Source organism: Primulina huaijiensis, chromosome 7 (assembly GCF_012295235.1).
Source record: "Primulina huaijiensis isolate GDHJ02 chromosome 7, ASM1229523v2, whole genome shotgun sequence".
NCBI classification, from domain to species: Eukaryota; Viridiplantae; Streptophyta; class Magnoliopsida; order Lamiales; family Gesneriaceae; genus Primulina; species Primulina huaijiensis.
This window is the reverse complement of record NC_133312.1, coordinates 2,184,462-2,208,407: the sequence shown is the minus strand read 5'-3', so window position 1 is coordinate 2,208,407 and position 23,946 is coordinate 2,184,462. Positions and strand designations below refer to the sequence as shown.

At 36.2% G+C, this 23,946-nt stretch overlaps 4 protein-coding genes across 6 annotated transcripts; all 4 read right to left on the bottom strand.

The window, feature by feature from the left end:
• Nucleotides 1–1,799: 1,799 nt before the first annotated feature.
• On the bottom strand, nt 1,800–3,559 carry LOC140980729 (uncharacterized). Its single transcript, XM_073446760.1, has 4 exons — nt 3,358–3,559; nt 2,512–2,588; nt 2,342–2,378; nt 1,800–2,005 (listed from the first exon to the last, which is right to left on the bottom strand). The coding sequence occupies exons 1-4, from the start codon at nt 3,551–3,553 to the stop codon at nt 1,806–1,808; spliced, it is 510 nt and encodes a 169-aa protein (XP_073302861.1). The 5' UTR covers nt 3,554–3,559; the 3' UTR covers nt 1,800–1,805.
• Nucleotides 3,560–4,412: 853 nt separating this feature from the next.
• Nucleotides 4,413–7,799, bottom strand: LOC140980210 (L-ascorbate oxidase homolog). Of its 2 annotated transcripts, none has more exons than XM_073445925.1 (8): nt 7,437–7,799; nt 6,956–7,065; nt 6,140–6,410; nt 5,949–6,051; nt 5,527–5,872; nt 5,063–5,428; nt 4,885–4,963; nt 4,413–4,786 (listed from the first exon to the last, which is right to left on the bottom strand). In XM_073445925.1, the coding sequence occupies exons 1-8, from the start codon at nt 7,572–7,574 to the stop codon at nt 4,574–4,576; spliced, it is 1,626 nt and encodes a 541-aa protein (XP_073302026.1). In that variant the 5' UTR covers nt 7,575–7,799; the 3' UTR covers nt 4,413–4,573. The 2 variants fall into 2 exon arrangements, with proteins under 2 accessions (XP_073302026.1, XP_073302025.1); XM_073445924.1 differs by lacking the exon at nt 7,437–7,799 and adding an exon at nt 7,137–7,414.
• Nucleotides 7,800–12,268: 4,469 nt separating this feature from the next.
• On the bottom strand, nt 12,269–14,058 carry LOC140980717 (uncharacterized). Its single transcript, XM_073446740.1, has 4 exons — nt 13,857–14,058; nt 13,011–13,087; nt 12,841–12,877; nt 12,269–12,504 (listed from the first exon to the last, which is right to left on the bottom strand). The coding sequence occupies exons 1-4, from the start codon at nt 14,050–14,052 to the stop codon at nt 12,305–12,307; spliced, it is 510 nt and encodes a 169-aa protein (XP_073302841.1). The 5' UTR covers nt 14,053–14,058; the 3' UTR covers nt 12,269–12,304.
• An 853-nt stretch (nt 14,059–14,911) lies between these two features.
• On the bottom strand, nt 14,912–18,298 carry LOC140980207 (L-ascorbate oxidase homolog). Of its 2 annotated transcripts, none has more exons than XM_073445919.1 (8): nt 17,936–18,298; nt 17,455–17,564; nt 16,639–16,909; nt 16,448–16,550; nt 16,026–16,371; nt 15,562–15,927; nt 15,384–15,462; nt 14,912–15,285 (listed from the first exon to the last, which is right to left on the bottom strand). In XM_073445919.1, exons 1-8 carry the CDS (start codon nt 18,071–18,073, stop codon nt 15,073–15,075), a joined length of 1,626 nt encoding a protein of 541 aa, XP_073302020.1. In that variant the 5' UTR covers nt 18,074–18,298; the 3' UTR covers nt 14,912–15,072. The 2 variants fall into 2 exon arrangements, with proteins under 2 accessions (XP_073302020.1, XP_073302019.1); XM_073445918.1 differs by lacking the exon at nt 17,936–18,298 and adding an exon at nt 17,636–17,914.
• Between the last annotated feature and the right edge of the window lie 5,648 nt (nt 18,299–23,946).

Here is a 23,946-nt window from a genome sequence, read left to right as displayed (position 1 = left end):
CCGTAATATCCCCCACCAGCTCCATGATCGCCGCCCACTCCAACTCCTATATCATTTCCCTGCTTCCCATTACCATCACCGCCGGTGCCTATATCACCACCATCTCCCTCTCCAAAACCTGAGCCTCTACTAACGCCACCGCCACCAAATCCTCCACCGACTACGCCACCAAATCGTCCGCCAACTGGGCCTCTACCGAAACCGAACCCGCCACCAACGCCGCCACCAAATCCTGCGAAATTCCTACCGTGAGGTGGGAGCCGGTGGTAAAAGAACCACTTCTTCTGCATGTCATCCCCAAGCTTTTCTAGAGGTAAAATCCTGCCAGTGATAACACTAGCGATTGCAGCCAAGACAATTAGGAAGAGAATCTTGGTTGCCATGTTAGAGTAACAAATTTAATTCTTAATGAGAACTTCAATTAGCAGTTGTGCTTTATATAGAGTTCAAGATTGCAAAGAATATTGAAGAAAAAACAAGTTTAACAATTTCAGGCAAGTGATCGTGCAATATTCGTGCTGAATAAAAACCAACTGCATCAAACCAGAATCTACCCAAATGCCAACCTAATGAGAACCCAACTCCAGTTGTTCAAAGCTTGTGCATGAAAGTTACCACTTACCAGGATAACCCAACAATGCAAATGTAAGTCAATTTTTAGATTTTAGGTTACGGTATAAGGGTATCCCAAGGCAATTTTTAGGTAACCGATGTGGTAAAGAAATAGTATTACAAGCGAGTTTTTCAGCCAGACCACGAATAAAAATCTAACTTTACCTCAAAGTAGAAAATTGAGGACGAAATCTGACTTTTTAAAACAAGAACACCTAAACTATTTGGGCTCAGATTTACAGCTAAAAAAACTCAAGACAGCAAACTCGAGCTTGAATTATATATGCTACCACCCATTCGACCCCATATTTTTACGAGTTAAATCATCACTTTTGCTCCTACATGACGGGAACAAGTACTCAACACAACTGGTCACTTGTCCTAATGAAAGTTTTCACCAGTCCATGCAAGATACAGGTCAATATTGCCTAACGAAAATCGTTCTTTCATGGTACACATGCAATAGTCATATAATTAACCAAGAGTCAGCTCCAGAGAAATAATATTTGCATCCACGGAGGTCGATTCCTGTAAGCTTTTCTTCTCACTTGATATTCTAGCTCTTGTGAACCCACATTCTTGATCTTCTAAATCTGCGATGGAACTTGGATACTTGTTATCACTCTTCTCACCTCGTACCAACATTTGCTTCTCCTGGCTCACCTGCAAATAGACTTTGACTTTTAGTTGTTGTATTTGGTATTATATAATTATTGGTTATATATATACAAAACACATAGTTGAAACATATACATGTACCAATAATTAATGGTCAGATATGTTATAAAAATTGTCACTTAAATCTATAGCCTTGAACTTACTTGAAATGGGGGGCCATTACTGAAATAATCTTTTGACATGACAGGAGCTTTGGACATCTGATCATACCCCAATTTTATTTCCTTTCCAAACGGTGAGAAATGTGGATGTTCAATTTCTTTCCTACGAATCAGAACAGCAAATTAAATTAAGTTTCAATGCAAATATTGTGACATTGATATCCTTCGAATAATTCACGTAGTCCATATTTTTAAAACTATATGCTACCAAGGTTCCCGTCGTATATATATCAGCAATAATATAGTACTGAAGATTGATCAACTGATAATTGTTCTAATGGTTGAACACATGATTCCTCAGATTTGAGTCAACGCCGATCGTACATAGGCATGTGCAGTAAACAAAATGTAATCTTACGCCAATATTACAGGCCTGGCGGTGGTTGGAGGGATAAGCTCGGGGATGAAACAGGTGAAAGTTTCTTCACATGAGGGGAGCTCATAGTTGGTTGCTGGTCCCTGATAATAGTACTGGTTGGAGTTGCAGGAATTCCATACATGATTTGTTTGCGGCGGAGTGGGTCGCACCTTCTTGTTTTTTGTTGCTTCTGCTTCTGAGACAAGATATGCATTCAATACGAACGTCAAGTTCTCGATAACAACTAGGGTAGATCCGATACTCTAGGATCGGGCCGGAACGACAAAAGTTCAAATATATATCCCTTAGGGGCATAAAGATATGAATTTGTAGAAGCTGAAGGGTATCAAGCCATCAGTTCATAATAGTTCAAAGTACGAAATAAGTTGGCTCTTGATTATGAATTAGTTCCACAGTAGTGTTTCACTTCGTAAAGTGCCGCATGTATACAGATGACAATTTTATATGTATATAACTCCATGCACGTACTGTTAATTCAACAAGTTAAAAGACTAATAATTAATCTCATTACCTTGCATCATATGCTCTTGCTTCATGCTCCTGTACATCTGTCCAAACAAAATGTAGTGTAACTTAAAACCTAATTTAGTATACGGAATATTTTAATTAATTTATATATGACGTCATAACGCAAAATCCTTGAACAATTCTTAACCCTGTGTAAAGGGTTCTCTCACTAACCTGAAGATGGCTCTTGACGTGGGTTATGGTAAGCCCCTTCACATTCATCAGATCCAGCACCATTTTCGGAGTTGCCCCTGAAAAAATTATTATCTAGTTAAAAAAACACTACATTATGTCCTAGTTATATAAAATGAGAATGATTTCTACTTATATATATATACTGATATAAATTACAAATTTTTGTGTTTAATTATTATCATTGATTTTTAAACCCTAAACAAACCATATTGATAAGCCGGGGGAAGATGGGGATGCATCAAGACACATGTATCCATGCAAGGGACAAAAGGCCCCTCGAAAAAAAGCCTTCGTTAATTCGGTAGGCTACAACTCGACCTCAAGCACGAAGTCATCACTCGTGCGCTCGCACGCGCGTGTGGTGGGATTTTTAATATGATAATTATAGTGACAAATTAGCTAATTTCACCATTAGTTGTTAATCATGTGCAAGAATGTAACCCTGGTTTTTGGATACCGTCGTCGAGTTTCAAACTAAACAGATGGCCAAAGCTAAATGTAGGACTATTAATTAAGGTACTTGAGAATGACGCCAAGTCATGATGCTCCTTATGCTCATGAGTACGTAATACTTGTGCTACCTTGCACAAATCTAGCGGTTGAGTAGTATCCTGATCGTATTTGCTCCGTCGTTTTAATTTTTGGGCCAATTTTAACATGTCAACGACGGGGAACATGATATAGGATTGCGATCCGTGATAGTGATCACAAACATCCTCCATCGGACCAAATCGCACGAATCAATATAAATAGTCGAACACATGAACTAGGTAAAATTATGATAGTTTTCATGCACATGCGAACGAGAAGTGGCATAATACATACTTTCTTCCCCCCCGAGTTGTTCAACAGCGTCGACAAAGCATTGATGAAGATGGCGAGTCCATCTCAATCGAGGCATTTTAGACCTAGCATACGGCCTAACGCCGTGTTGCACGGTGGGTGGCAGCAATGGATGGCAGTTTTCCGACACATGTTGTGTCGGAACTCTACTTGAAAACTCAAATCGACCGTACTTCATGCTATAAGTGGCGAGACCAGGCGGAGAATCCATGAGCACGACTATTTTAGTTTTCAAAAGCAGAATTTAATTTATATTTTTGGTGGAATGAGAGTTTGGTGGCCTTTGCATCAACAAATTAGAAGAGAATAAATAATTGGGTGACTGTGGTCATAATTTGTCCATTTCTGCTGCTTTTTGGAGACTCCCGTTATCTTAGGAAATTAAAAATTTTCAAATTTTATGAAGATTTTGAACATTTATCTTTTGTTCATAAAAAATTTAATTAAATAAATAATCTTCTTTGTAAATAGGTTATCAAATTTACCTAGTTTTTTTTTCTTAACATTCTTTTAAGGTCATTTTTTAATTCATTTATATCAATTATAGAAAAATATTTTTAAATATTTACGATACACTATTTTTAATTTTCTATCCAACAACTAATTAAATATATTTTTATCAGACCCCATATGATAAGGGTAAACAGAAAATAGAATAGAAGGTGCCAAATTAGCTGAGGATGAGACCAAGAATTTAAGGAATTAAATGCATGCATGCATTAAGGAAGCAAGCGTACCGAAATTCCTAGAATTCAACACTGACAACTAAATATAGAACAAACTATTCGTGGGAAGGGACACGCGACGCGACATGCGTGTACGTAGTGATTTTACGATATATTTAAACATAAATTTCACAAAATACTTAGAATTTGCTATTCATTTTGATTATAATCCTCCTTCCACGTACGTACGATTGCGTAAGCTTGACCCCAAATTATCGAACAATTTTATGTATAAATCGAACCGATTAAGCCAAGTTCAAGTAAAAAGAAAACAGATGTGGAGTATTTATCCCCTCCTCATATCTCGAAAAATTAAACCGAAGCATAACAATTTTTATGAAAATAATTAACAATGAGACATGACAACATTAGAACTAAGCTAGATCAAAATATCCATCTTTGCCGTCCTAGTTTAAGCTAAGTAATAAATCCCTAGTCACCCTCTCGTGACGAGGTTGATCATTTTTCCCCTCTCAAAAGGGTCGAGTGTGACGCCCTCTTGCTCGGCCACATAGAAGTGCGTCTCGTGGAACCGGATACTCGTCTCTCAGTGATGTTGAAGCGGTGTAAACTCTTAAATAAAATTGCTGTCCTAAATACTGCCTGGCCCAGTTCTCAGACCTTATGTTCCACATGCCTACATTGTCCAAAGCTAGATAGACTGCGGTCCAAGATTTCGGGTACACCTGCATTGTTTTACACAGTTTATACTCATGTTGATCGAGGGTAAGGATGCAGTTTGAGAAAAAGCCGTGATCTTAATGAAATTTTATGCAGCTTAAACCTGAGCAGTGCTACGAAAAACTGCATCTCTCAGATTGTAGCCTGTCCTACTTGCTGTAGTCCACTGTCCACCATCCATTCTGTTAATTTGCATCGTTTATTAGTTATACCAAGAAGAAATCAATAAATTATACTTCTTGCATGGTTTTTAAGGTATATATATGGTTATCTTAACTCACCCGACAACAAAGAAAGCGTTTCCATTCATGTGCCAAGATTGGACTGTATCCTCCCAATTTTGGAACACGATCTCTACAAAAGCTCGGTAATCAGAATTCATAACAGAGGTTGCCAGATAGGCATTTCCGGCTGCGGGTTTGTCAGGTATTCTGCCAATGGTGAAGACTCCTCCAATCTTGAAGTAGTCAGCCAGTTTCAAAGGGGTGTCTGGGGAAACATAGGATACACTGTTCACTGCATATCGTTGTTTGCCGTTTATATATGGAGCGGAGTTGGCAAGGATAACGGTCCTAGATGGCTTGATCAATCCATAGTGATATGAGCCTTGAGGATTCGGTCTAGGCGCACTGGCTGTCAGATTGCGGCTGATTAAGAATCACAGCGTGCAAGAAATTTCAAATTGAGTGCTAGTTAATTCATAAGAAAAGCCAAATTAGAATTTAGTCCAGAAAAGGATGTATACCGTATCGATCTAGCCTGATCCAGAGACCAATCAATCTGAATTGTAGGTCCACCAGGGAGATATCCCGAAACTTTACTGAATGAGTTTCTATAATGGAGAATGGCAGTGCTTGTAAGCACAGTAGAAGTGAAACGTGAAGATATTACGATATAATAGTCCTTTGGTGGCTGATCGGCTTTAACCAAAACCGAGTACGACTGCCCTAAATGGATATCGATAGATGAGTACGTGTTCTGGATCGTGTGTGATCCTTCTACCTCCACGAGTGTCATCATGTGGCCCTGGATTCTGAAATTAATCGAAGTACTAAGCCCAACATTCGATATCCTGAACCTGTATGTTTTGCCTGAAGCACAACATTCAGCATTGATCGATTCATAAGAATGCAAAACGACCACGGTTTTTTAAAATAATTCAGCTACCTGAATCAACATTGAACGTAATTCCATTCCAACCACGGCCATTGATGAGAAGTCCATCCGGAAACGGAAGATTATGACCACTATCCAAAATATACCTCAGTTGCTAAAGGAACAGAAAACAGAACAGAAATTGAGTACACTGGATCAAATAACCAATGCTCCATTAGACGGAGTAAGGGAAATCAACTTACTTTGTGGCTACTCTTGAACCAATCTCCAACCAGAACGGAGTGGTCTCCAGCAGGAGGGGGAAAAGGTACCGGAATTAGTGGACGGCTATAAATTTTTATGCTCCCAAACCCACCGGCGGCCTTATGGAGTCCTAGTGATGGAAAGTAGTAGTAGCTACCGATTTGATCCTTTACTTGAAGGATGTAAGTAAAGTTTTTTCCGGGTGGGATTGGGCACGTCGTGCCAAATACTCCATCCTGCCACGAATTCTTCCTTTGCAGGATCCCGTTCCTGAGAAATTGGAGTGTTAAAAAAGTGAAAAGATTTTCAAGCACAAGAAAAAATCGGACTCAGCTTAAACAATCAGATTCTTCTTTTTATTTTTCAATTTTCAGAGATTTTGACATTTGTACAAATCTGGCCATACATAAACATGGGACATTCAACTCTGTTTCACTGTATCATTTTGAACATATCGTAGTTGAAAAATGCGAAAATTAGATGTCATAAACCCCATCACATATTAAATGTGAAAAAAGAACTTGCACCATATTTAGTTTTCAGAATGGATAAAATAAATGAATGAGTTTTACTTCCACATCTTCTAAGGCAACATCAGCACAATAGCCTAGCGGAGAGCGACACTTTCCATTGAAAAGTTCCTGTTTTAGTAATTTCTAATGATAGATAAAAAAACAGATTCCATGTCGGACTACTCCGATTTTATCACAACGTACATGGTTCAATTCGTATCTAATAAAGACCAAAGAAAATGTAAAGATCTGCTACACTCTTTTAGAAGACTAGTAGTAGTATAGTGTAAAGGCTCTGCTTACCAAGAAATGAGGAACGGTTCGTCCAAGTAGTTGTAAACACTGATAATCAAATTATCATTAGTCACACAGTCAATCTGAGGCCCTGGAAACTGCCCATTAATAAGAATTCCCTGCACCAAAACCACCATTTTACTTCGCATTCAAACCACATATTCATTCAAGAAAATCCAAGAAACTACACCAGAAACACAGAGGCAGATCCAACAGCATAAGTGGGTACCATCTTCCTCAAATGAGAACGGACAGCAAAAAAAAAAACAATTCTTATGCTCTGAACAACGTTCATTTCATCTATAAACTGCATCAAACAGCTACCCTCGAGTGAATTTCGACTCCGATTTCGACAGAACACACCCACGCAGACACCCGCAAAGAGCGCGGAAAACAGCACCACCATTCCTCTCCGTCAAAGACTTGTGGTTCAAGAAAATCCAAGAAACAACAGCAGACACACACACACACACACACACGCACAGCGTACCTGTTGCTTAAAGCCAAGCGGATAGATATCACCATATGTGATTTTCCAAGTGTAAAATCTATATGGGTTGTCGCCATTAGCGACATAGAATACGAGCAGCAATGCAAAGAAACAGGACACTCCGGAACACCCTCTCATGATGCCCTCTACTTCTTGTTTCTTGCTATCCTTGTGGAAATGACTTCCCCTTTCTCAGGTCTCTCTCTATAGACGGAGAGATCTTGCTGAAAGATAATGGGAAACAGAATATGAATGGATTCTGCAAGTGAGTTACCAATTCAGGAGTGATTTATGGCACCGCTTATTGACTGTCAACTCTCTTCGTAAATTATTAGATTCATGTCATCTACCATTATCATTCTACACCCGCAAATTAGTATTCCAACGTTTCAATTATATAATATAATCCATTTTATTTTTCATACAATATATTGATATTAGGAAATGAAAATTGAATACTGCCGCATACATTAAATAGTGATATAACAGTGAAATGATTTATTAAATGAAAGTGGATTATATAATTAAGACAGTGGGTATAGTTTAATATTTAATAATCATATAAATATCTACAAAAAAATAACTTAATATTTAATAAACTATATGTACACATATCTCAAGAGCTATTTTTAATGCTAAAGATTCACGTAAACATATATTCAATAAATGGACGACACCTCAATTGATCCTTATATAAATGTTTATGTTGAATATTCATCGCATCAAAACTTTGTATGATTAGAGTTTTGATATGATGAATATATATATAGAATTCTGATATGATACTTATTCACTTGAGTCGTTGTTCACATAAGTGTTTATGGTGAGTGAATTCTCAATGTATCAAAAATCTATATATATGTAGTATAATTATTTAATTCTTAATGATCTTGACGGATGTGCTAGACTTTAATATTTTAAAAAATCAATCGCTTTTCTCAAGATATAAATTTTTTGTGACTTGTAATTTTTTTTTATCATAATATTGATGGTGTGCACATGGATAATGTCAAGCGCTTTATCTGATAGCCTGTGATAATTATTATTACTAATATTTTAAAACTCACAGATCTGAAGAACATGTCTATAATTAATGAGCATCGTCGGTGGAAATTCAATTCGTCCAAATTTCAAAATAAGTAATTAATCTCTTTAAAAAAGTAATTAATCATTACATTAAATTTCTATTAGTGATTAATGATGCTGTACACCCATAACTTAAGGCTAACATGACTAATATTTTATTATCTTTTATATAAATGTAGAATAAATTTTTATATAATATTCCTGCAAATTGATTTCATTCCAAGCGAAAAGCGGCTAAAAATTTCCGAGGAAATAAAGATTTTCGAGACAATAAAAAAAAACAAAAACTTGTGTGAGAAGGTCTCACGGATCGTATTTTGTGAGACGGATCTCTTATTTGGGTCATCAATGGNCAAACGGCGAGTAATAGATTGACCAAGTTGCCACAATCCCCCTCCTCTCATATTTGTAAATATCTGCCACAAAGGAAATTCGTATAAAGCTTTAACAGTCACATTCCACAGATAAATATTGATCCTGGAGCTAAACCATACGAAGAAGCAAGCATCAAGAAGAACCAAGAGAAAAAAAGGGCTTTAAATTGAAGCGATGTATAAATTACAATGACAATAATCAAATAACAATGGATTCAAGACAGCTTTTAACATCCAATACACGGAGTAAAACCAGCACATTGATTGCATAACTATCAAAATACAATATTTCGCTCACATCTCGTTCGGTTTGAAATGCAGAAAGTCGTGTATAAACCAATTAAAATGTAAATCTCGAAGGTGGATCCCAATATTATTTGCACAAAGATTCATAAAAACGAGATCTTTAATGTGCACAGAAATAAACAAAAACGATAACGTACCAAAAACAGAAAATATGCAATCTTGGACCAATGGTGACTACTAAAAACATGGAATATTGAGATTAAAAAAAAAGGAAGGACAGAAAGAGAATCAGAGCATACGCATTACCTTGAACTGAGGATCCCTTTTCTTGAGAATAGTTTATGTGGGAAATCTGTTAGATGTGTGGAATAGAGGAAATCTGATGCAATCCAGGCATCTGAGATATAAATTTTGCGTTAAAAAATATAGTAGGTTATATACTGAGTTTTTTTTCCTGGGAATTAAAGTTAATAATAAAAAAAATGGAGAGGGTTGGTGGGATATAGTGGGTGGAGGAGGCTATCTCAGCACAATCAAGACCCAATCTTTAGTGAGTGGTGATGCGAATACCTAATTACCCAATTTCTCCATCGGTTTGCCTCTTTGGTAGAGGGTGGGCTTCACGGTGGATGTGGCTCACTTGCCAGCGTAGGATCAAAATGCAGCTACGGAAAGCAATTGTTTTTCATCTAAATTGATATATAGGCGTTTGCATTCTTGCAGAAAGATTGGTTTGAATTTAAGGCATTTGCATTCTTGTCATATATGAAAGGCAAAATGTGAATTTCAGTAACATTCTTTGTATAAATATGTTCCGAGGCTCAATTTTAGTTATTTTCGTTAAAATCGTGTAATTAAATGATCTTATAATTAAGTTCCGACAATCAAATTGTAATTTTCGTCATAATCATGTAATCAAATGACGTGATATTGTGCGACGATATATTAAAGGATATAATGTAAAGAAATCATAAGATAAAATAAAAAAATGTTTCAATATAATGGATTTGAAGTATGTGCCAATTGAATTTATATGAGTAAACAAATTTTTATTTTGATTTTTTTGTTTTGAAAGGGAACAAATATATTTGATTTTTTTTTAGAAAATATATATATATGTAAATAATATAAGTCTCCTCAGAGCTTCTGAATTCATCTCTAATCTAATATAGGTTTATGTTTTTTTATATTACTAAATGCATGCAATTATGAAGTAAATCTACTAAAAATGAACTGAAAACAGAGCAGTCTCGAGTCAAGTTTGTTATTACTACTACTTTATAATACTAGGAATTAAATGCAACAACAAGACTGTCCCCAAGGAAATGACTTCATATGCGGCTTTTAAGGTGCTCCGCCGTAATATCCCCCACCAGCTCCATGATCGCCGCCCACTCCAACTCCTATATCATTTCCCTGCTTCCCATTACCATCACCGCCGGTGCCTATATCACCACCATCTCCCTCTCCAAAACCTGAGCCTCTACTAACGCCACCGCCACCAAATCCTCCACCGACTACGCCACCAAATCGTCCGCCAACTGGGCCTCTACCGAAACCGAACCCGCCACCAACGCCGCCACCAAATCCTGCGAAATTCCTACCGTGAGGTGGGAGCCGGTGGTAAAAGAACCACTTCTTCTGCATGTCATCCCCAAGCTTTTCTAGAGGTAAAATCCTGCCAGTGATAACACTAGCGATTGCAGCCAAGACAATTAGGAAGAGAATCTTGGTTGCCATGTTAGAGTAACAAATTTAATTCTTAATGAGAACTTCAATTAGCAGTTGTGCTTTATATAGAGTTCAAGATTGCAAAGAATATTGAAGAAAAAACAAGTTTAACAATTTCAGGCAAGTGATCGTGCAATATTCGTGCTGAATAAAAACCAACTGCATCAAACCAGAATCTACCCAAATGCCAACCTAATGAGAACCCAACTCCAGTTGTTCAAAGCTTGTGCATGAAAGTTACCACTTACCAGGATAACCCAACAATGCAAATGTAAGTCAATTTTTAGATTTTAGGTTACGGTATAAGGGTATCCCAAGGCAATTTTTAGGTAACCGATGTGGTAAAGAAATAGTATTACAAGCGAGTTTTTCAGCCAGACCACGAATAAAAATCTAACTTTACCTCAAAGTAGAAAATTGAGGACGAAATCTGACTTTTTAAAACAAGAACACCTAAACTATTTGGGCTCAGATTTACAGCTAAAAAAACTCAAGACAGCAAACTCGAGCTTGAATTATATATGCTACCACCCATTCGACCCCATATTTTTACGAGTTAAATCATCACTTTTGCTCCTACATGACGGGAACAAGTACTCAACACAACTGGTCACTTGTCCTAATGAAAGTTTTCACCAGTCCATGCAAGATACAGGTCAATATTGCCTAACGAAAATCGTTCTTTCATGGTACACATGCAATAGTCATATAATTAACCAAGAGTCAGCTCCAGAGAAATAATATTTGCATCCACGGAGGTCGATTCCTGTAAGCTTTTCTTCTCACTTGATATTCTAGCTCTTGTGAACCCACATTCTTGATCTTCTAAATCTGCGATGGAACTTGGATACTTGTTATCACTCTTCTCACCTCGTACCAACATTTGCTTCTCCTGGCTCACCTGCAAATAGACTTTGACTTTTAGTTGTTGTATTTGGTATTATATAATTATTGGTTATATATATACAAAACACATAGTTGAAACATATACATGTACCAATAATTAATGGTCAGATATGTTATAAAAATTGTCACTTAAATCTATAGCCTTGAACTTACTTGAAATGGGGGGCCATTACTGAAATAATCTTTTGACATGACAGGAGCTTTGGACATCTGATCATACCCCAATTTTATTTCCTTTCCAAACGGTGAGAAATGTGGATGTTCAATTTCTTTCCTACGAATCAGAACAGCAAATTAAATTAAGTTTCAATGCAAATATTGTGACATTGATATCCTTCGAATAATTCACGTAGTCCATATTTTTAAAACTATATGCTACCAAGGTTCCCGTCGTATATATATCAGCAATAATATAGTACTGAAGATTGATCAACTGATAATTGTTCTAATGGTTGAACACATGATTCCTCAGATTTGAGTCAACGCCGATCGTACATAGGCATGTGCAGTAAACAAAATGTAATCTTACGCCAATATTACAGGCCTGGCGGTGGTTGGAGGGATAAGCTCGGGGATGAAACAGGTGAAAGTTTCTTCACATGAGGGGAGCTCATAGTTGGTTGCTGGTCCCTGATAATAGTACTGGTTGGAGTTGCAGGAATTCCATACATGATTTGTTTGCGGCGGAGTGGGTCGCACCTTCTTGTTTTTTGTTGCTTCTGCTTCTGAGACAAGATATGCATTCAATACGAACGTCAAGTTCTCGATAACAACTAGGGTAGATCCGATACTCTAGGATCGGGCCGGAACGACAAAAGTTCAAATATATATCCCTTAGGGGCATAAAGATATGAATTTGTAGAAGCTGAAGGGTATCAAGCCATCAGTTCATAATAGTTCAAAGTACGAAATAAGTTGGCTCTTGATTATGAATTAGTTCCACAGTAGTGTTTCACTTCGTAAAGTGCCGCATGTATACAGATGACAATTTTATATGTATATAACTCCATGCACGTACTGTTAATTCAACAAGTTAAAAGACTAATAATTAATCTCATTACCTTGCATCATATGCTCTTGCTTCATGCTCCTGTACATCTGTCCAAACAAAATGTAGTGTAACTTAAAACCTAATTTAGTATACGGAATATTTTAATTAATTTATATATGACGTCATAACGCAAAATCCTTGAACAATTCTTAACCCTGTGTAAAGGGTTCTCTCACTAACCTGAAGATGGCTCTTGACGTGGGTTATGGTAAGCCCCTTCACATTCATCAGATCCAGCACCATTTTCGGAGTTGCCCCTGAAAAAATTATTATCTAGTTAAAAAAACACTACATTATGTCCTAGTTATATAAAATGAGAATGATTTCTACTTATATATATATACTGATATAAATTACAAATTTTTGTGTTTAATTATTATCATTGATTTTTAAACCCTAAACAAACCATATTGATAAGCCGGGGGAAGATGGGGATGCATCAAGACACATGTATCCATGCAAGGGACAAAAGGCCCCTCGAAAAAAAGCCTTCGTTAATTCGGTAGGCTACAACTCGACCTCAAGCACGAAGTCATCACTCGTGCGCTCGCACGCGCGTGTGGTGGGATTTTTAATATGATAATTATAGTGACAAATTAGCTAATTTCACCATTAGTTGTTAATCATGTGCAAGAATGTAACCCTGGTTTTTGGATACCGTCGTCGAGTTTCAAACTAAACAGATGGCCAAAGCTAAATGTAGGACTATTAATTAAGGTACTTGAGAATGACGCCAAGTCATGATGCTCCTTATGCTCATGAGTACGTAATACTTGTGCTACCTTGCACAAATCTAGCGGTTGAGTAGTATCCTGATCGTATTTGCTCCGTCGTTTTAATTTTTGGGCCAATTTTAACATGTCAACGACGGGGAACATGATATAGGATTGCGATCCGTGATAGTGATCACAAACATCCTCCATCGGACCAAATCGCACGAATCAATATAAATAGTCGAACACATGAACTAGGTAAAATTATGATAGTTTTCATGCACATGCGAACGAGAAGTGGCATAATACATACTTTCTTCCCCCCCGAGTTGTTCAACAGCGTCGACAAAGCATTGATGAAGATGGCGAGTCCATCTCAATCGAGGCATTTTAGACCTAGCATACGGCCTAACGCCGTGTTGCACGGTGGGTGGCAGCAATGGATGGCAGTTTTCCGACACATGTTGTGTCGGAACTCTACTTGAAAACTCAAATCGACCGTACTTCATGCTATAAGTGGCGAGACCAGGCGGAGAATCCATGAGCACGACTATTTTAGTTTTCAAAAGCAGAATTTAATTTATATTTTTGGTGGAATGAGAGTTTGGTGGCCTTTGCATCAACAAATTAGAAGAGAATAAATAATTGGGTGACTGTGGTCATAATTTGTCCATTTCTGCTGCTTTTTGGAGACTCCCGTTATCTTAGGAAATTAAAAATTTTCAAATTTTATGAAGATTTTGAACATTTATCTTTTGTTCATAAAAAATTTAATTAAATAAATAATCTTCTTTGTAAATAGGTTATCAAATTTACCTAGTTTTTTTTTCTTAACATTCTTTTAAGGTCATTTTTTAATTCATTTATATCAATTATAGAAAAATATTTTTAAATATTTACGATACACTATTTTTAATTTTCTATCCAACAACTAATTAAATATATTTTTATCAGACCCCATATGATAAGGGTAAACAGAAAATAGAATAGAAGGTGCCAAATTAGCTGAGGATGAGACCAAGAATTTAAGGAATTAAATGCATGCATGCATTAAGGAAGCAAGCGTACCGAAATTCCTAGAATTCAACACTGACAACTAAATATAGAACAAACTATTCGTGGGAAGGGACACGCGACGCGACATGCGTGTACGTAGTGATTTTACGATATATTTAAACATAAATTTCACAAAATACTTAGAATTTGCTATTCATTTTGATTATAATCCTCCTTCCACGTACGTACGATTGCGTAAGCTTGACCCCAAATTATCGAACAATTTTATGTATAAATCGAACCGATTAAGCCAAGTTCAAGTAAAAAGAAAACAGATGTGGAGTATTTATCCCCTCCTCATATCTCGAAAAATTAAACCGAAGCATAACAATTTTTATGAAAATAATTAACAATGAGACATGACAACATTAGAACTAAGCTAGATCAAAATATCCATCTTTGCCGTCCTAGTTTAAGCTAAGTAATAAATCCCTAGTCACCCTCTCGTGACGAGGTTGATCATTTTTCCCCTCTCAAAAGGGTCGAGTGTGACGCCCTCTTGCTCGGCCACATAGAAGTGCGTCTCGTGGAACCGGATACTCGTCTCTCAGTGATGTTGAAGCGGTGTAAACTCTTAAATAAAATTGCTGTCCTAAATACTGCCTGGCCCAGTTCTCAGACCTTATGTTCCACATGCCTACATTGTCCAAAGCTAGATAGACTGCGGTCCAAGATTTCGGGTACACCTGCATTGTTTTACACAGTTTATACTCATGTTGATCGAGGGTAAGGATGCAGTTTGAGAAAAAGCCGTGATCTTAATGAAATTTTATGCAGCTTAAACCTGAGCAGTGCTACGAAAAACTGCATCTCTCAGATTGTAGCCTGTCCTACTTGCTGTAGTCCACTGTCCACCATCCATTCTGTTAATTTGCATCGTTTATTAGTTATACCAAGAAGAAATCAATAAATTATACTTCTTGCATGGTTTTTAAGGTATATATATGGTTATCTTAACTCACCCGACAACAAAGAAAGCGTTTCCATTCATGTGCCAAGATTGGACTGTATCCTCCCAATTTTGGAACACGATCTCTACAAAAGCTCGGTAATCAGAATTCATAACAGAGGTTGCCAGATAGGCATTTCCGGCTGCGGGTTTGTCAGGTATTCTGCCAATGGTGAAGACTCCTCCAATCTTGAAGTAGTCAGCCAGTTTCAAAGGGGTGTCTGGGGAAACATAGGATACACTGTTCACTGCATATCGTTGTTTGCCGTTTATATATGGAGCGGAGTTGGCAAGGATAACGGTCCTAGATGGCTTGATCAATCCATAGTGATATGAGCCTTGAGGATTCGGTCTAGGCGCACTGGCTGTCAGATTGCGGCTGATTAAGAATCACAGCGTGCAAGAAATTTCAAATTGAGTGCTAGTTAATTCATAAGAAAAGCCAAATTAGAATTTAGTCCAGAAAAGGATGTATACCGTATCGATCTAGCCTGATCCAGAGACCAATCAATCTGAATTGTAGGTCCACCAGGGAGATATCCCGAAACTTTACTGAATGAGTTTCTATAATGGAGAATGGCAGTGCTTGTAAGCACAGTAGAAGTGAAACGTGAAGATATTACGATATAATAGTCCTTTGGTGGCTGATCGGCTTTAACCAAAACCGAGTACGACTGCCCTAAATGGATATCGATAGATGAGTACGTGTTCTGGATCGTGTGTGATCCTTCTACCTCCACGAGTGTCATCATGTGGCCCTGGATTCTGAAATTAATCGAAGTACTAAGCCCAACATTCGATATCCTGAACCTGTATGTTTTGCCTGAAGCACAACATTCAGCATTGATCGATTCATAAGAATGCAAAACGACCACGGTTTTTTAAAATAATTCAGCTACCTGAATCAACATTGAACGTAATTCCATTCCAACCACGGCCATTGATGAGAAGTCCATCCGGAAACGGAAGATTATGACCACTATCCAAAATATACCTCAGTTGCTAAAGGAACAGAAAACAGAACAGAAATTGAGTACACTGGATCAAATAACCAATGCTCCATTAGACGGAGTAAGGGAAATCAACTTACTTTGTGGCTACTCTTGAACCAATCTCCAACCAGAACGGAGTGGTCTCCAGCAGGAGGGGGAAAAGGTACCGGAATTAGTGGACGGCTATAAATTTTTATGCTCCCAAACCCACCGGCGGCCTTATGGAGTCCTAGTGATGGAAAGTAGTAGTAGCTACCGATTTGATCCTTTACTTGAAGGATGTAAGTAAAGTTTTTTCCGGGTGGGATTGGGCACGTCGTGCCAAATACTCCATCCTGCCACGAATTCTTCCTTTGCAGGATCCCGTTCCTGAGAAATTGGAGTGTTAAAAAAGTGAAAAGATTTTCAAGCACAAGAAAAAATCGGACTCAGCTTAAACAATCAGATTCTTCTTTTTATTTTTCAATTTTCAGAGATTTTGACATTTGTACAAATCTGGCCATACATAAACATGGGACATTCAACTCTGTTTCACTGTATCATTTTGAACATATCGTAGTTGAAAAATGCGAAAATTAGATGTCATAAACCCCATCACATATTAAATGTGAAAAAAGAACTTGCACCATATTTAGTTTTCAGAATGGATAAAATAAATGAATGAGTTTTACTTCCACATCTTCTAAGGCAACATCAGCACAATAGCCTAGCGGAGAGCGACACTTTCCATTGAAAAGTTCCTGTTTTAGTAATTTCTAATGATAGATAAAAAAACAGATTCCATGTCGGACTACTCCGATTTTATCACAACGTACATGGTTCAATTCGTATCTAATAAAGACCAAAGAAAATGTAAAGATCTGCTACACTCTTTTAGAAGACTAGTAGTAGTATAGTGTAAAGGCTCTGCTTACCAAGAAATGAGGAACGGTTCGTCCAAGTAGTTGTAAACACTGATAATCAAATTATCATTAGTCACACAGTCAATCTGAGGCCCTGGAAACTGCCCATTAATAAGAATTCCCTGCACCAAAACCACCATTTTACTTCGCATTCAAACCACATATTCATTCAAGAAAATCCAAGAAACTACACCAGAAACACAGAGGCAGATCCAACAGCATAAGTGGGTACCATCTTCCTCAAATGAGAACGGACAGCAAAAAAAAAAACAATTCTTATGCTCTGAACAACGTTCATTTCATCTATAAACTGCATCAAACAGCTACCCTCGAGTGAATTTCGACTCCGATTTCGACAGAACACACCCACGCAGACACCCGCAAAGAGCGCGGAAAACAGCACCACCATTCCTCTCCGTCAAAGACTTGTGGTTCAAGAAAATCCAAGAAACAACAGCAGACACACACACACACACACACACGCACAGCGTACCTGTTGCTTAAAGCCAAGCGGATAGATATCACCATATGTGATTTTCCAAGTGTAAAATCTATATGGGTTGTCGCCATTAGCGACATAGAATACGAGCAGCAATGCAAAGAAACAGGACACTCCGGAACACCCTCTCATGATGCCCTCTACTTCTTGTTTCTTGCTATCCTTGTGGAAATGACTTCCCCTTTCTCAGGTCTCTCTCTATAGACGGAGAGATCTTGCTGAAAGATAATGGGAAACAGAATATGAATGGATTCTGCAAGTGAGTTACCAATTCAGGAGTGATTTATGGCACCGCTTATTGACTGTCAACTCTCTTCGTAAATTATTAGATTCATGTCATCTACCATTATCATTCTACACCCGCAAATTAGTATTCCAACGTTTCAATTATATAATATAATCCATTTTATTTTTCATACAATATATTGATATTAGGAAATGAAAATTGAATACTGCCGCATACATTAAATAGTGATATAACAGTGAAATGATTTATTAAATGAAAGTGGATTATATAATTAAGACAGTGGGTATAGTTTAATATTTAATAATCATATAAATATCTACAAAAAAATAACTTAATATTTAATAAACTATATGTACACATATCTCAAGAGCTATTTTTAATGCTAAAGATTCACGTAAACATATATTCAATAAATGGACGACACCTCAATTGATCCTTATATAAATGTTTATGTTGAATATTCATCGCATCAAAACTTTGTATGATTAGAGTTTTGATATGATGAATATATATATAGAATTCTGATATGATACTTATTCACTTGAGTCGTTGTTCACATAAGTGTTTATGGTGAGTGAATTCTCAATGTATCAAAAATCTATATATATGTAGTATAATTATTTAATTCTTAATGATCTTGACGGATGTGCTAGACTTTAATATTTTAAAAAATCAATCGCTTTTCTCAAGATATAAATTTTTTGTGACTTGTAATTTTTTTTTATCATAATATTGATGGTGTGCACATGGATAATGTCAAGCGCTTTATCTGATAGCCTGTGATAATTATTATTACTAATATTTTAAAACTCACAGATCTGAAGAACATGTCTATAATTAATGAGCATCGTCGGTGGAAATTCAATTCGTCCAAATTTCAAAATAAGTAATTAATCTCTTTAAAAAAGTAATTAATCATTACATTAAATTTCTATTAGTGATTAATGATGCTGTACACCCATAACTTAAGGCTAACATGACTAATATTTTATTATCTTTTATATAAATGTAGAATAAATTTTTATATAATATTCCTGCAAATTGATTTCATTCCAAGCGAAAAGCGGCTAAAAATTTCCGAGGAAATAAAGATTTTCGAGACAATAAAAAAAAACAAAAACTTGTGTGAGAAGGTCTCACGGATCGTATTTTGTGAGACGGATCTCTTATTTGGGTCATCAATGGGAAAGTATTATTTTTTATGCTAAGAGTATTACTTTTTATTGTGAATATATGTAAAGTTGGCTCGTCTCACATATAAAGATTTGTGAGACCGTCTCACAAGAAACCTACTCATAAAAAAACCATTCGGACACTAGTCAAATTTATTTCAAATAAAACTATTTTATCATTCGGATTTCAAATCGTAAAAAAATCCTAGCTGGTTCATTTATTTGTATATATATATATATATTAAAAATGAAAGTGGGAGTAATACCAACCAATTTGACTATAAATGTTCATATTATATTGAGCATTGAAATGCAGCCTCCAAAATTAAATATTTTACTGTTGGCCATTTTTTTAATTTTGGAATAGTACGTGAGGTTCTTCAAAACACAACAAATATATATGATAAATTGCTGCAATGGTACAATGTAAACGTAAATGAATTAAATATGAAAGTTACTGATATAACAGAGGAAAATATGGTTGGGACATAACCCCTCTTATGCATGGAGAAGCCGCCTCCTTCCGGGGAGAGATCTTTTAGCATTTGGAATTCGTTGGAGAATAGCATCCGGGAACAATGTTCGGGGTCTTTATGGATTCATAATACTTTGTGGCCGGTTGATCGCGATGAAATCAAACGAATTCCCAATGGCAATGAAGCGATGTTTGATAGTATCGTGTGTTGGATATATTTAAAGCTTAATGAATAGAAATTGAGTTAAAAAATATAAGAAATTCGAAACAAATTGTTCTATGTGTCAGGTGAGACGCCTGGACAGGGCACTTCAACGTCCTATATGCGGCGTAGAACAATCCAGACCGTAGGATTGGTGCCTAAGCGCCCCTCTATGTAGTTGAATTTTTCAAGGCCATGAAGTAGTGCTTATGTGTTTGGTGGTGCTATTTACCAAGAGTTGCGAGTTTTCATGAATCTTTGTCACCAAAAAGTGTCTTTGGTCATATTTTCGAGATTTGTAACTTAAATATCAATCTCTCTGAACAAATTAACACAATGAAAAACAACATAATATCAACTTTCAGAGAATCAAACAAAAGTAGAGCATTTGCATTCATTTTAAACTTCTTATTTTTTCTTAAAATGGAGTTTGTTTCATTTTGTGGCTATGAAACTTGTAATTTAAAGCTTAATGAAGGAAATTGTTCCATCACCCGGGAGGCACTGAGACGCTTGGACGAGGTGTCTCAGCGCATCACATGCGGCCTGGAACAATCCAGGCTGCAGGGGAGGCAGGCGCCTAAGCACCTTTTTTATGTCTTGGAATTTTCTAGCGGCGTGAGTTAAGCGTCGAGACCCTGATGGCTCTATTTACCAAGAGTTGCCTCAAATTAATTATAATACATGGGCATTTGCTCGTACCAAACAAAACCAAGGGGGGAAAAGGCAACTGTAGAAGAACAAATTATGATACACGAAAGCAAAGAAGGCCGCGAGACTTGGTCCAAAACCGATAAACCAAGCTCCAAGTCTCCATTCTAGCACTTCCAAAGCATCCAATAACGCATCATCTTCATCGCAGGGCATTGACAAAAGTCATCAAAGACGCAACATCTCTATTTTCATATGGATATTTAATGGGTAATGAAGAATTCTTGGTGAGGAAAAGTATGGTAGAGAAGATCCCTAACTCCCGAACTTCGCAATCTTAACACCGGATCCTGTCAGTTTATCTGCCAATTCAACGTAGGATTGCTCCATCCCCTGGCAAAACTGGCACCATTAACGTGCGTAAAGAACAACTAGCCAAGGCTCATTCCTACGTTTCAGTTTCAACAAGTTCTCAATTCCGGGCCTGCTCAAATTCACAACACAGTTAGTGTTGAAAAGGACTGTTTCTTGCACACATGAACTGCCCCCGTTCAAGTTTTCCTCCTTGATATATATTAGAATAAAGAAAATAAATAAATGCCATGAGTAGAAAGTATTTCTAATTTTCAAATTTTCAAATCTTAACATTTATTGTGTTTTCCATGTTATTAAATCATTATAAAATGTATTAACTATCATTGATTATATATTTTTTCAAAAAAAAAAAAGTTCAGTTAATTAATAAATAATCAGAATGAATGAGCATTAAATTTAGGAATATGTTGTACGTATAACAAAAATCTAATTTTATGTACAAGAATTACAAGAATTACGTACATAAAATTACAAGATCAATCATCCGATTGGAAATTCAATCCAATTCGAATTGAACCGGACTGATCCGAATTGATATTAATAAATCTTCATCTTAATGGTTATAAATTTGTTCAATCTTTGTAAGAGGTTTTTTTCTACGGTTTCTAACTAATACAAAAAAAGGTTTATATTTTTTGAGCTCACGTTTGTTTTTCCAGATGAAATTCAATAAAAAATATTGAAAATCGAAAACAAATATATGATAATTTAGAACTAAATATTTTATATTTGACAGTAATATATAATTTTTGAGTATCCAAATATTTATAACAAATTTTGATATTAAAAACATGTCTTCTCAGATGAAAATGTGATACAAAACATTCAAAACATGTTATTAATATATAATATTTGAATATAAAAGATTTCAGATCTGACACTAATATATGATTTCTGAATATCCAAACATATATAACAAATTTTTGTATTAATCACATGTTTTTTTTTTGCTGAAAAATTCGATACAAAACATTGAAAATATAATATTAATATTATTTATTTAATTATTTTGATGTATTTCAAGAACGAAAATATTTAGATAGAGAGACGTCCATAAACACAAATACGAAACAGTGAATTAATCACCAACAAGAAAATGAGAAAACATCCTCAGATAATTTATTTGAAAAATCCTCAGGGAGACATGATGATGTTGGTGTCGAGTTTCACAGGAGAAGATGGGGGCGAAACAATAGGGTCTGGGCCACGCGGAACGAGTCTCTGAGGATTTGGTTCGAACGAGACCGTGTGATGCTTTGGTGGACTTTCTGGGGATTTCATTGCATTTGGACCAGATGGAACCAGCCTCTTCACATTGTAACATTCCGAACTACCAACAAATATGGCGATCGACAACAGCATCACGCACAGAGGCAAACCAGCAAACGAAGCCATTCTCATTTTATTATTGCATTTCAAGAATCGCTGTTATATATATATCTCTTAATTCTCTATAAATTTGAAAATCCCGTACCTTTTTTAGTTTTACTGGGATTAGAAAAAGATCTTCTGTAGAATATTTGACATAAATGAGACAATCCCGCTGCCTAGCCAGTTTCGGCAACATATCCCGCGGATCGACCTCCTATCATTGAATGCTCGATGCTTGATGATTGGTTGAGTGACTTGGTATTTTGCCCCGACCTAATTCCAAACTTCATTTTCCTACTTGTAAAATAATTCGATTTATATTCAAATAGAAAAATAATAAAAACCGTGTTATAATTTGAAATGATAATATTTTATGATTGTAAAAGATAACGAGGGATTTCGAACCGGGATCTAAAACGATTCTATAGAAATTGTGCTGAGATCTTCGATACTTCTTACCAGTGTCTCTATGATTGCCCAAAACATACATAGGTGAACTTTATTAGTCATCATTGTTGAAATGTAGTGAAAAAGAATCATTCTACTCTAAGCTTTTGATTTATTAAAAATGATATTCTTGGATTTTGTCCGGGTTGACCCAGGAACGATGGGCCAAAAGTGGGCCCAATGCATCTCCCAAACGACTGTCCAAAGCAAAGGTTACTTCAATTTCACCTTTTGCTTTAGGACTACACACATTCGGACATGCCCAAACTTTATCTCTTTAGCGTGGCACAGTAATTCTAATATCGGACACACAAACATTACATGCTTCTAAATTTCTACTTTCTTGCATATAATCAATCACATAATATAATTAAAGTATCGTATTATATTGCACAGAACAATCAACATCGAGATGGGAAATTTTTTTCAAAGATAATTAAACAAGAAAATGACAAAAGGGAATAGGAGAGCAGAAGAAATAGTGAAAAAAGGACTTTGGGCAACTCATTGGGAGGACAGTATTACACCCACTACAGAGTATCCTGTATGTTTATTTTGTGACCAATTTGCCCCCAACATTTTTAAACTGTATGACTTCACATTCCTTTCGTAACGCTCCCCCCTCCTCTATTTAGTACTTTCCTCCTTTTAGTTTAAAATTTGTTTGTTTTGTTTACGAGTCAGTGTTTGAAATTGAAGGTTTCACTTTCACACCCATAATTTTAGATATCTTGGAATTTATTGATAAATCGCATATATTCTAAAGATCGTTTTGTCACAATAATAATATCACAAGAATCTAATTATCTTAACAAAAAACTTGTATTTATATTCTAGATACCTTGCAAATCAATTTTTATATACCATACACACAATGAAAATGGCTGTGGCTATTCAAAATTAAGGCAAAATGAGAAAGTAGGAAATAAAGAATGGTCAAAGGTGAATTTACTCATTAATCTCCATTTAAGTAAACCTCATTCGAAGCAAAGCGAGCACAACAAATTTTCACTTAACAAGTGTAGAAGAAGATAAAACAAAAGGGCAGGAATTAGTAGAGGGAAA

Bases quoted from the DNA above. Each gene is read 5' to 3' on its own strand.
- LOC140980729 (XM_073446760.1), bottom strand. From the start codon at position 3,553: ATGAAGTACGGTCGATTTGAGTTTTCAAGTAGAGTTCCGACACAACAT. The intron at 2,589-3,357 runs GTATGTATTATG...TAATTTTTTCAG, and splicing joins ACAACTCGGGGGGGAAGAAA to GGGCAACTCCGAAAATGGTG. The intron at 2,379-2,511 runs GTTAGTGAGAGA...TTGTTTGGACAG, and splicing joins ACGTCAAGAGCCATCTTCAG to ATGTACAGGAGCATGAAGCA.
- LOC140980210 (XM_073445924.1), bottom strand. From the start codon at position 7,352: ATGGTGGTGCTGTTTTCCGCGCTCTTTGCGGGTGTCTGCGTGGGTGTG. The intron at 5,873-5,948 runs GTAGCTGAATTA...GTTGTGCTTCAG, and splicing joins TACGTTCAATGTTGATTCAG to GCAAAACATACAGGTTCAGG. The intron at 4,964-5,062 runs GTGAGTTAAGAT...GCAAATTAACAG, and splicing joins AACGCTTTCTTTGTTGTCGG to AATGGATGGTGGACAGTGGA.
- LOC140980717 (XM_073446740.1), bottom strand. From the start codon at position 14,052: ATGAAGTACGGTCGATTTGAGTTTTCAAGTAGAGTTCCGACACAACAT. The intron at 13,088-13,856 runs GTATGTATTATG...TAATTTTTTCAG, and splicing joins ACAACTCGGGGGGGAAGAAA to GGGCAACTCCGAAAATGGTG. The intron at 12,505-12,840 runs GTAATGAGATTA...ATCTTGTCTCAG, and splicing joins GCAAGAGCATATGATGCAAG to AAGCAGAAGCAACAAAAAAC.
- LOC140980207 (XM_073445918.1), bottom strand. From the start codon at position 17,851: ATGGTGGTGCTGTTTTCCGCGCTCTTTGCGGGTGTCTGCGTGGGTGTG. The intron at 17,565-17,635 runs GTGTAGTTTCTT...GTTTTGGTGCAG, and splicing joins GATCTGCCTCTGTGTTTCTG to GGAATTCTTATTAATGGGCA. The intron at 16,551-16,638 runs GTAAGTTGATTT...CTGTTCCTTTAG, and splicing joins GGTTCAAGAGTAGCCACAAA to CAACTGAGGTATATTTTGGA.